The sequence below is a fragment of the Chlorella variabilis genome (genome assembly GCF_000147415.1).
Source record: "Chlorella variabilis unplaced genomic scaffold CHLNCscaffold_15, whole genome shotgun sequence".
NCBI lineage: Eukaryota > Viridiplantae > Chlorophyta > Trebouxiophyceae > Chlorellales > Chlorellaceae > Chlorella > Chlorella variabilis.
In genome coordinates this window covers 1,049,704-1,060,439 of record NW_005435073.1, presented here as the reverse complement: position 1 = coordinate 1,060,439, position 10,736 = coordinate 1,049,704, and the positions used below count along the sequence as shown (strand labels likewise).

The following is a 10,736-nucleotide window of genomic DNA, read 5'->3' as shown; positions in this document are numbered from 1 at the left end:
GACGCGCCCGCCCCGCCGCCCCACCCCTCCCGCAGCCGAGGACCAGCGCAACATGTTTGGCCTGTTTGAGGCGTTTGCGGAGATGGACGGCTCGCGGCTGGCGCACTGGGCGCTGCGCTTCTCGGGTGGGTGGGCGGGTGGGTGGGTGGGCTGAGGATGGGGTGGGTGTGTGGGTGGCGGCAGGGCAAGGGCCCAGTGCAAGCTTGTCCAGGGGCCAGGCACACGGGCGTATGGGCGCCTCGGCACACCCCTCGGCACAGCCCGCTGCCCGGCGTCTCGCCGCCCCGCCCCCTCCCCTTCCCACGTCCCCTCACCCCCGCTCGCCGTCCCGCCCCCGCCCCCGCCCCGCCCCCGCCCCCGTGCCGCAGGCGAGGAGCAGAGCTGCCCCGACCCCGCCGCCTTTGTGTCCGACGTGGCTTCTTTCTTCGAGCGGCTGACCGCTGAGTCTGCGGCCACGGGCGCCACCCACGGCGCCGACGCGCTGGCCGAGGTGCTGGAGCTGGTGCGCACGCACGCGGTCAACATGCCGGGCCACATCTGCGCCACCGTGGTGACGACCATGGTGCTGGAGGGCTGGTCCAACAAGCTCGACCCCAACCACTCCACGCTGCAAGGCGAGCGAGCGGCCGCGCCGCGTCGGGGGAGCGGGGGGCGTGGGGTGTGGGCCTGTGTGTGGCTCTGGGGTTCTGGGGCACGGCCCGGGAGGGCCTGCCCGGCCGGCTGGTGGCTCCGGGGCGCAGCGCGCCGCTGGTGAGCGGCTGCGGCGGGCCCACGCGCACACGCAAGCCGTGGAGCTGGCCGCGCCGCACCCTGCGCCCGCCTCGGCAGCCGCTTAGCGCCTGAAGCTGTGTGCCCGCCCGCCCGCCTGCCTGCCCGCCTGGCTGCAGAGGTGAAGCGCATGGTCAAGGCCACCAAGGGCGGCCTGCTGGGCCAGCTGACTGAGGTCATGATGAGGGGAGAGCTGGTGAGGCGGGCGCTGCGCTGCGCTGCGCCGCGCTGCGCCGCGCTGTGCTGTGCTGCGCTGTGCTGGTCAGCGGGCGCGCGCCTGCCTGCCGCGCGCACGTGCAGCGACGCGGGCGGCGGGCCGCGGGCGGGCGCACGCTTTGCCTGCGCTCTGCCCTGCCCGTGCCTGACGCACCCCCGCCTGCTGGTGGCTGGCGGCGGTGCAGGCTGCTGACTCTGAAGTGATGGAGAGGGTGGTGCTGCTAGAGCCCGCGCTGGTGAGGGTGTGAGCCAGGGTGCGAGCCTGGGCGCGAGCCGGCGACGGGCGCCAGGCTCCTGGCCGGGGCATCGCAGCCGCCCCAGCGCGGCCTCCGCCCCTCTGCTGAGCACCTGCCGCTGCCCCGCCGCGCGGCGTCCCAGTCGCCGCGCCCCCTGGCCCACGGGCGCCTCCCTCCCTGGCGGGGCGGCTCCGGCAAGCTCAAGCTCTTGTTGTTGTTGTTGTCGCGCCGCTGCTCCTGTCGGCGCTCTTTTGGAACGAACTCGCCCATTTGCATGCAGCTTCCCTGCCCCACTCTGGGTTCTGGAACAGCTGTCGCTCTGTGTGCGCTGAACCCGACCGCCCCATGCCTACAATGACGTTCTACCCCCTCGGCACTGCGCAGCAGCCCTCTGCCTGCCTGGGGCTCCCCCCGGGCAGCATGAGGTCCCCACGTGCCCACACGACGCCCTCCCATCTGAGGGCATGCACCCACATTTTGTTGCCGCACTTCAAACATGTACCCTGTAGCGCATTCTCTTTCAGTAGGGTGTTGTTGCTCCCCGTCGCCTGCCGCTTCCTGGCAACGTTGTGTTCAGCTGTAGCGTTCCCCCCCCCCGCTCTAGCGTCCTGCTCTTGGCCGTCATCACGCCGCCCCCTGCCTGCTGAGTTCCCCGCTGGGCTTTATTCTGCCCGGCCCTGCCTGCTGCACCTGTCTTGCTGAGACACAGCACCCACTTGCCAAATTGCCAACACCGGCCATGCCTGCAAGCTGCGGCAACAACAAACATCGTGGCGCCCGCCGCTGTGGGCCTGTGGCTGCCCTGGGGGATCACGACTCGATACCCAGGAGGTGGGGCGAAGTGTGTGTTGGTGGTGGGATGGACCAGCAAAGCAGTCCGAGAGGCCACACAGGCTTTGGCGTGTGTTTGTGTGCCGGCGCTGCCGCCAGCCGCTAGCACAGTGGCAGCGCAGCCTGCCAGACACGGGCACCGGCGATCTGGCAATTTGCGCGCCTTCCAGCACTTCTGACATTGTCGGCAGCAAGGGTTGGGCTCGCTTGCAGCGGCAGAGGGAGCAAACAAAGACCGTGGGTGATCCACCGCAGATGGCGGCACCCCAGTGCCTCTGACAATCAATTGACGTCCATCAGATTGGCGATGGCAGCTTGCACGGCGGTCCCTCGGCCGCCTGCCCCCCTGGCTGTTTTTTCTTCTCTGACTCACTGCCCCTCAATCCCAGGCCCCAGGCGCCCCGGGCCTCCTTCTCCTCCCATCTTTGGTGGTCTGGTGGTCGCCAGAAGGAGGTGGGAACCTAGCAGCGGGCATCGGCCCTGCCAGCCAGTGGGAGGGGTTGCCAGTGGAACCCAAACCCTGGGGGTCGGCTGCTGGGCTCAGATTGATTCAGGCCGGCGTCCTGGGGGCCATGGTGGCGCTGGACGGGCCTGGAGACCCTCCAGCCGCCCAGCATCGACGACCCTCGCACCCTCACCTGTTTGCATGCCCCTGCTGCCCTGGCCCATCTCTGCAGCAGCACCTCGGACAAGATGCTGTCCTCCCAGCTGTACCAGCAGGCGGGGCTGAGCGGGCTGATGCGGACCAACATGGCGGCTGCCCCGCAGGGCACCCCCTCCTTCATGGTCCCCGCCGCCAAGTGAGAAGAGCAGCCTCGATTGGCTGACCTTGGCCGCCGCCGCCGCCGCGCCAGGCCGCGCGGGCGGGCCGCCAGCCCCGGCGCCGCCCATGCCCATCTTTGACCTGCTCCGCCGCCGCCCAGCGCGCGCCATGTGGCCGCTGCCAAGCCCTCCCCGCCGCGCCTCGCTGCCGCCGCGGGCCCTGCCGCCTGTTGACCACCCGCCCGCGGCCGTCTGGCACCCGCCCGGCAGGGAGAGCAACGCGATGGGCTTCATCACCGACCTGGCGGCCGGCGGCGTGGCTGGCGCGCTGTCCAAGACCGTGGTGGCGCCCATCGAGCGCGTGAAGCTGCTGCTGCAGACGCAGGACAGCAACCCCAAGATCAAGTCGGGCGAGGTGAGGGGTCGGCAGCGGGCGGGGGGGCCGGAGCGGCGGCCACCGCTGGAGCCAGCGGGCGCCAGCAGGGCGGCTTGGCCCGGGACGGGACACGGCACTGCGGCCGGTTTGCTGGCGCCAGGCGCCGCTCGCGGCGCGTGCGCACGCTTGCATGCGCCCTGCGTGCATGCGCCGCCCCTCTCACACCGCCTGCTGCCTCCCCGGGCCCTGCCCTGCCCTCCAATCCTCCTCCCCGCAGGTGCCTCGCTACACCGGCATCATCAACTGCTTCACCCGCGTGTCGTCTGAGCAGGGCATCGCCTCCTTCTGGCGCGGCAACCTGGCCAACGTGGTCCGCTACTTCCCCACCCAGGTGCGCAGCCGCCCCGCAGCCGCTTCCAGGGGCCGGGCCGGGCTGGCCGGCAGCACCCGCGCCTGGGGCTCTGCATTTCCTTTGCCTCGCCGCTCCACTGCCACCCGCCGCTGCCGCTTGCCTGGCATCCAAATGCACAGCCCCCTCAACTTGCTTGCTGCGTCCCCTCCCTCCCTCCCCTCCCCTCCCCCCAGGCCTTCAACTTTGCCTTCAAGGACACCATCAAGGGCATCTTCCCCAAGTACAACTCCAAGACCGACTTCTGGCGGTTCTTCGCCGTCAACCTGGCCTCGGGCGGCCTGGCCGGCGCCGGCTCCCTCCTCATCGTCTACCCACTCGACTTTGCCCGTACCCGCCTGGTGAGCGGGCAGGGGTGTGTGTGTGCGTATTGGGGGGGAGGCATGTCCAGGAGGGACGTGGAGAGGGCGACGTCTTGGGGCCTGGGCAAGAGGGCAGAAGACGATGGGGGGTGGCAGAGGAGGGACGGGAGGGGCGGCGCCGCGGCCGGCTGACCAGGGCGCCTCCCCACGCCGTGCCCCTCTCACGCTGAGCGCTCGCCACCACGCCGCGCCGCTGTGCCCGCAGGCCGCCGACGTCGGCTCCGGCAAGGGCCGCGAGTTCACCGGCCTGGTGGACTGCATCTCCAAGACCGCCAAGCGCGCCGGACCCATCGGCCTGTACCAGGGCTTTGGCGTGTCCGTGCAGGTGGGCGGGCGGGGATACGAGCGCTGAGCGGCGGGCGCCCGTGCCGCCCCTGCCTGTCGCCGCCGTGCGTGTGCCTGCACCAATGTGCTCGCACCAATGCCTGGCCGCGCTGAGCCCCGCCCCCACCACGTACCGCTGTACCGCAGGGCATCATCGTGTACCGCGGCGCCTACTTTGGCCTGTACGACACCGCCAAGGGCGTGCTGTTCAAGGATGAGCGCAACGCCAACTTCTTCGCCAAGTGGGCGGTGGCGCAGGCGGTGACCGCGGCGGCCGGCGTGCTGTCCTACCCCTTCGACACCGTGCGCCGTAGGCTGATGATGCAGGTGAGGGGGCTGGAGAGGGGTGCTGGGGTGGTCGGGTGTGGTGGGCAGGGCAGGGCAGGGCAGGACAGGGCGCAGGCGAGTGGTTGGGTGGCCTCCTTTGTTGGCTTGTGTGCTGTGCCGGCGGCCGCACACTGGCCGGCCGTTCCTGGAAGGCCCCAGCCCTCGCCTCACCTCCCCCCGCCTGCACCCGCCCGCAGTCTGGCGGCGAGCGCCAGTACAACGGCACCATCGACTGCTGGCGCAAGGTGGCGGCCAACGAGGGCATGAGCGCTTTCTTCAAGGGAGCGCTGTCCAATGTGCTGCGCGGCGCGGGCGGCGCCTTCGTGCTGGTGAGCGTGCGGGGCCCGGCGTGGGGCCTGGCTGGGCTGCAGGCGGCAGCGGGCAGCGGCGCATGTGCCGCGGCCTTTGCGGCAGCCGCCTCGTGCTGGAGACACAGCCGGCGGGGCTGGCCCGCCTGCACAGCCGACGGGGCGGCCTGCCTGCGGCCACGCGGCTTGGTGCAGCGCGCATGACGTCCTGTACTGCCCTGTGCGTTGTCTTTGCAGGTGCTGTACGATGAGATCAAGAAGTTCCTCAACCCAGCTGCCAAGCCCAGCGTGGAGTGAAGGAAAGGATGGTCCCGGTTGGGTCCTCCGCCCTGAGGGCTGCGTCAGGAGCTGGCCTGCGGCTGGCTCCTGCTCCAAATCGCCGTGAGGGTTGCGCGGAAACTGCCCTGAGGGCGGCGCGCAAAGCCAACAGAAACGAACCACGCTTGGGTGGCGACAGATGCAATGTGTTGCAGCTCTCGGCTCCAAAGTGAATGCATAGCTGCTTTTCCTGGTGGTGTGTTGACGCACGGCCGCCTGCGGTCCCTTCTCCCCCTCTCACTGTCGGTCTCCTCTACAGTCTGTCGGTACTTGCCCCCCCATCTCTCTGTGTTTGTGCTGCACCGGCTGTTTTCGAGGCGCTCATTCTGTCTGTGCGGGAAATCTCCCACTGGCAATGGCCACGCTGATATTGCCCGCCACCCCTGCTGACCTGCAACAGAAAGTAGTGCTGCCGTCAGAAAGGCAGGCTGATGAGCGGCGGCGGTGCAGCTGGCGGCGGTGCAGCTGGCGGCGCATGCCAACAGCTGGCGACTTTTGTTGTGCCGTGCTTGCCGATGGAAACATTCCAACAACGCGGTGCGATCCGTGCCATAGAACTTTGCGTGAGCTTGTGAGTGTCGACATCGGCTGGCGAAGCAGAGACTGTCGGAGTGGCGGGGATCCCATTGGCGCTGCAATGCCCTCGAGATCTTGGGTAGAGCGGCAACAGCAGGTGGGCGGCTACTGCGCCGGGAGCGACGTTGGCTGCCTCACAACAACGTGCGCTGCTGCCTCTCCCGGCCGCCTGCCCTGCTGAGATTGCTCCCCCAGTCTCTACGCAGGCTGCGACCCGCAATGGGCCTGGCAGCGGCTCCAAGGCGGCTGGCTGGCGGGGGACTGGCGGCGGCAGCGGCGGCTCCTTGCACCGGGCGGCGGCAAGCGAGGACCCGGGCCGCTTTGGCCCTGGCGGCGGCCCCAAGGCGGCTGGTGGGAGGAGAAGCAGCGGCAGCAGCGACAGCGGCCTGCATCGGGGTGCAGGGAGAGAGAATGCGCCCCGAAACCGGCAGCGGCAGAGCCCCGGCGCCGAGGCGCCCAGGAGCTGCAGCCGGCCGCAGCCCAGCGCCCTGGCCTTTGACGCCCTGCTGCTGTCGAGCTTCCACTCCACGGTCGCCGCAGCGGGCATCGACAGCAGCAGCTGGCTGCACAGGTGAGGCCCCGCAGCGCTGCGCTGGTTGCCGCAGGTTCGCAGGCTGGGGACACCGCCCGCCCATCACACCCGTCCCTTGCTGACCCTCCGTCCTCCTGCGCCGCTCTCCTGCCGTACCTGTGCGCAGCGGCTCCCAGCCGTCAGGCGGCGGCGGGGACGAGGACGAGGTCAGCTCTGGGGCTCCAGCCCTGGGGCTGCCCTCCCCCAGCAGGCAGGGCCCCAGCAGCCCCACCGCCCTGCTGCTGCCACACCTGAGCAGCGCCGAGGCCACCAGCTGGCTGCTCAGCTCCTCTCCAAGCGACAGGTGCGGCGGGTGGGGTGGGGTGGGGTGTGGCATGCCGTAGCCCACCCGCCTGCCCCGCTGGGCCATGAACGTCCTGCCACCACTCACCGCCCTTTGCCGCTCATTGCCCTGCCCCGCCTGGCTCCTTCCTCCTCTCCACCCCCTGCAGCCCCAACCTGGCCTCCTCCCCATCGCTCACCGTCTCCTGCTCTATCTCTCTGACCGGCCCCACGCCTGCCGCGGAACCGCTGGCGGCGGTGGCTGGCGCGGCAGGCACGGCGGGCGAGGCGCAGCCAGGCAGCCCCGTCTCCCTGCAGCCCCTGCCGCCATTAGGCCGCCACCCACCCGCAGCGCTGGGTGCCAGCCCCGAGCGCCCCGCCTCTGGCAGCAGCACCCCGCAGGCGCCGCCAGCGGGCGGCCAGCAGGACCTCAGCCCTCTGGCTGCGGCGCTGGCTGCAGCGCTGTCGCCGGGGGCAGGCTGGCAAGGCAGCGGCGCCAGCAGCCTGCAGCAGCAGCAGCAGCAGCAGCCTGGCGACTTGTCAGCTACCCTGCAGCGCCTGCGCCGCCACTCCTCCCCCTTCCTCAGCCGCGACTGCTCTCGGGTGGATGTCTTCTGCCCCGATCGATACACCCGCTGGACGCAGCAGCGAGGAGAGGAGGAGGAGGGGGATGGGGCGGAGAGCAGCGGCAGCGCCCTGGGCGGCCATCTGTTTGGAGAGGCGTGCCTGCCTGGTGCAAGCGGCGGCGGCGGCAGGGGGCTGCGCCGTGTGCTGGGCACTGCGCTGCGCTGGGTGTCGGGCCACTACCGCCTGGCCTCCCACCCCATAGAGCTGACGCCCTCGGAGCAGGCCAGCTACGGCAGCTGCACCAGCAGCCTGGCCGGCACGCCCCCCGCCAGCCCCAGCCCCGCCAACAGCCGCTTCTTCACCCCGGCCAGCGGAGGCTCCTCTGGCGGGCGCGGCGGCAGCGGCGCCGCCCCGCTGCGCACCCTCTCCACCGGCCCCGGCGGCACGGCGTCGGGCGGGCGGCCTGCGCCAGCGGCGGCAGCCTCCCTGGCATCCCCGGGGCCAGCCCCCCGCCACCTGCACTACAGCCCCGAGGGCGGTGGCGGCGCCGCCGGCGACGGCGGCAGCAGCTGCGGCAGCGGGGGCAGCTCCTCCGGCACGCCCACCGCGGTGCGCTGGCGCCGTGCCGGGGAGCCGGGCAGCTGCGGCAGCCGTGGCGGGCCCACGGCGGCAGCCTCGCCTGGCGGCGCGGCGCCTGGCAGCGCGGGCCGCAGCCGGCCTGTGGCGCTGCTGGCCCACCTGACGCATGAGCAGCAGGACTGGCAGCTGCAGCCTGGCGGCAGCTGGAGCCCGGGCGGGGGCTCGGAGCCAGAGGGCAGCGACAGCCAGCTCTACCAGTCACCCCCCTGCTGCCCCAGCCCGCCAGCTTCCGGCAGCGCCGCCAGTGCTGCCACGGCCGGCGTCGAGGCAGACGGCGGCAGCGTGGAGCGGCTGCGGCAGCAGGAGCGCTGGCTGGGCAGCCGCCCCAGTGGGGGCCGGTCCATTGCAAGCTAGTGCCACAGGTGGGTGCATGAGATAGTGGCATCTGCCCCTCAATGCTGTGCACAGATATGTGCTGCGCAGCATCTCCTGGCACTCATGGCAGGGCAGCAGCTCACTGGCACGCGCGTGCTTGAAGCAGGCTCTGGGTCCACTGCGATGTGCGCGGTACCCCAGGAGAGCAGACCACAGCAGGCGCAGCACCAGCACCCGTTTTGTAAAAAAGCACCAGTTTTGATAGCCAGCCTGTGTAAGCCACCATGGTGAGCATAGCGGCCACGAAATGCAGGGCAATCCAGCGGGCGCACCCTCGTGTGAGCCGGCTTGTCGTGACGGTGGCTAAGAGTGGAACAGGGATTGTTGAATGCTCCCACAAACACCTGAGCCCCGCCCACATGATGCTGCTGAACCATTTTCTCCTCTGTACAGTATACTGGGAAGGGGACCTGAGAATTAAGCACCCGCCGGGGCGTGCTGCCCCATGTGCTAGGCATCATGACATCTGACTGCAGCAACTCCCTGGCCCCCTTGGCAGCAGCACTTGTGAACCTTTGCAGAGGGAGGGCGCCACCTTACCACAGCCAGGGAGAGGTCCCTTGAAGCGCACAACCACCGCAATGTGTTGGCCAGGTGGCAGGGCGCCATGTGACGAGAGACTGTCGACAGGCCCGGCTGTTGCTGTTCTTCGCTCCATCAAGCAGCCGTGCAGTCAGCTGGGCTCGGGCAGTAGGGGCGGCGGGACACGCACAAACTTCGTTTACATCATCCCCGCTCCCTCCGCCATGGCGTTGAAGAACCCGTGGGGTGGCTTCCGAGACATCGAGTGGCGCAAGCTGTGGGGCAGGTGGGCGCCCCCGGCAGCCGGGCCGGCCCGCCGCCCGCCGCCGCCTGCTGGCTGCGCCGCGCTCGTTACCGCCTGTTGTCGCGTCGCGCGTGGCGCAGGCAAGACTATGCGAACTTCCTGCTAACCGCCTGCATCATCGTGGCCGTCATTGTGGTGACGCTGGTCGCCACGCCGCACACTGTGCCCTACTATCTGTGGGATGCGCGCATCTCCTACCCGGTGAGGAAAGGAAGGCAGCAGCCCATTCGAGCAGCCCGCCGAGGACGCGGCGCTCGCTCCCACCAGCCTGCCGGGCCGCCGGCCAGCGGTGCCCGACTCCCTGGCGCACCCGCGGCCTGCACAGCCAGCATGCCGCGTGGCGTGCGTGGCAGTCGCCTGTGGCTTCCGCCCCGCCCCGCCCTGCCACGCCGCTCCCGCCACGCCGCCTCCCTTCCACCCCAACCGCCCCGCCCCTCAGATCGGCTCCGAGCTGGACACCATCCCCTCCTGGGTGGCCCTGTTTGCGCCGCTCATGATGCTGCTGCTGACGGTGGGGGTGGGTGAGTTGGTGGCCTCCAAGCGCACCCACGCCTCCATCACCGCCGCCGCCTCCTCCTTCGTCTACTTCTTCCTGGATGGCGTACAGGCAGGCGGCTGCTGGGCGGGCACAGAGGCCGCTGGGCTGGGCTGGGCTGGGCTGGGCTGGGCTGGGTGCAGGAGTGCGCAGGGTGCGGGAGGTGCGGGAGGGTTGGTACGAAGCGGCCTTCTGCTATGCTTGGGCGGCAGGGCCGCCGCAGTTTTGCTGGGCGGGGGTGGGCAGGCAACCAAGGGAGTTGCGCAGCAGCGGCGCTCGCGCCAGCCCAGGCAGCTAGCACACGCCCCCGCAGGCGCGGGCGCGCACCTCCCAGCCGCCCTTTCCTCCTGCGCGTGCTTTCTTCCCACCCCCGCTTTGTACCGCAGTCCTTCATCATGGGCCTCCTGCTGTCCCAGGTGTTCAAGGTGATGGTGGGCCGCCTGCGCCCCAACTTCCTGGCCCGCTGCCAGCCCGACGTGCCCGAAGGGCTTGTGTTCACCTTCTCCAACATCACCTCCGCCATCGGAAACCCCGAGATCCAGTACCCCTGCACCAACCCCGACCACGACCAGGTGGACGAGGGGCGGCTGGCCTTCCCCTCAGGTGGGCGGGTGGGGCTGCTGGCTGGCTGGCTGGCTGGCCGCTGCCGTGGGGTGCGGTGCGGTGTGGGTGTGGGCGTGGGGCGGCTAGGCAGCTGGGCGCCTGGCTGGCAGCCGCCGCGGGATGCGGTGCGGTGGGGGGGTGGGCGTGGCGTGGCCGCAGGTGGTGGGTGGGCGCGCGTGTGGGGACGGGTGGTGCGCCGTGAGGGGCGGCGGGCAGCCGCCATCCCTGCGACTGCCCTGCCCCTGCACCGCGCCCCTGTACCGCCCCCGTACCGCCCTCGTACCGCAGGCCACACCTCCATCTGCTTCAACCTCGCCGTCTACGCCTCGGGCTACCTCATCTGGGTGGCGCACTGGCGCCAACCGGCGCTGCCGCACCGCCTCTCCTTCTGGCAGGAGTTCCGGTCGGATCTGGTCAACGTGCTGGCCAAGGCGTGGATGCTGGGCATGCTGTGCTTCGCCTGGGGCGTGGGCATCTCGCGGTGCGCGGCGCGCGCGCCGCCCTGGCGCCCTGCCGCTCGCTCGG

The 10,736-nt window shown here is 70.8% G+C and overlaps 3 protein-coding genes across 3 annotated transcripts in view; all 3 read left to right on the top strand.

Moving 5' to 3' along the window:
* Nucleotides 1-1,232, top strand: part of CHLNCDRAFT_136214 (hypothetical protein) — a gene marked incomplete at both ends in the record, with an annotated part of 5,954 nt that extends 4,722 nt beyond the window's left edge. Inside the window, 4 exons of the mRNA XM_005846131.1 lie at nucleotides 36-125; nucleotides 369-635; nucleotides 888-964; nucleotides 1,170-1,232. Of these exons, the coding sequence (XP_005846193.1) occupies nucleotides 36-125; nucleotides 369-635; nucleotides 888-964; nucleotides 1,170-1,232 (497 nt within the window). The remainder of the gene's footprint in view (nucleotides 1-35; nucleotides 126-368; nucleotides 636-887; nucleotides 965-1,169) is intronic.
* A 1,512-nt stretch (nucleotides 1,233-2,744) lies between these two features.
* Nucleotides 2,745-5,216, top strand: CHLNCDRAFT_136213 (ATP/ADP translocator; the record flags this gene model as incomplete). The annotated part of the gene is made up of 8 exons (XM_005846130.1): nucleotides 2,745-2,851; nucleotides 3,084-3,228; nucleotides 3,467-3,580; nucleotides 3,775-3,939; nucleotides 4,166-4,285; nucleotides 4,432-4,611; nucleotides 4,809-4,940; nucleotides 5,157-5,216. 8 exons carry the CDS (start codon nucleotides 2,745-2,747, stop codon nucleotides 5,214-5,216), a joined length of 1,023 nt encoding a protein of 340 aa, XP_005846192.1.
* Nucleotides 5,217-8,993: 3,777 nt separating this feature from the next.
* The window catches only part of CHLNCDRAFT_136211 (hypothetical protein), a gene marked incomplete at both ends in the record, with an annotated part of 2,529 nt that continues 786 nt past the window's right edge, over nucleotides 8,994-10,736 (top strand). The window contains 5 exons of the mRNA XM_005846129.1: nucleotides 8,994-9,055; nucleotides 9,154-9,274; nucleotides 9,513-9,674; nucleotides 9,995-10,211; nucleotides 10,500-10,692. Of these exons, the coding sequence (XP_005846191.1) occupies nucleotides 8,994-9,055; nucleotides 9,154-9,274; nucleotides 9,513-9,674; nucleotides 9,995-10,211; nucleotides 10,500-10,692 (755 nt within the window). The remainder of the gene's footprint in view (nucleotides 9,056-9,153; nucleotides 9,275-9,512; nucleotides 9,675-9,994; nucleotides 10,212-10,499; nucleotides 10,693-10,736) is intronic.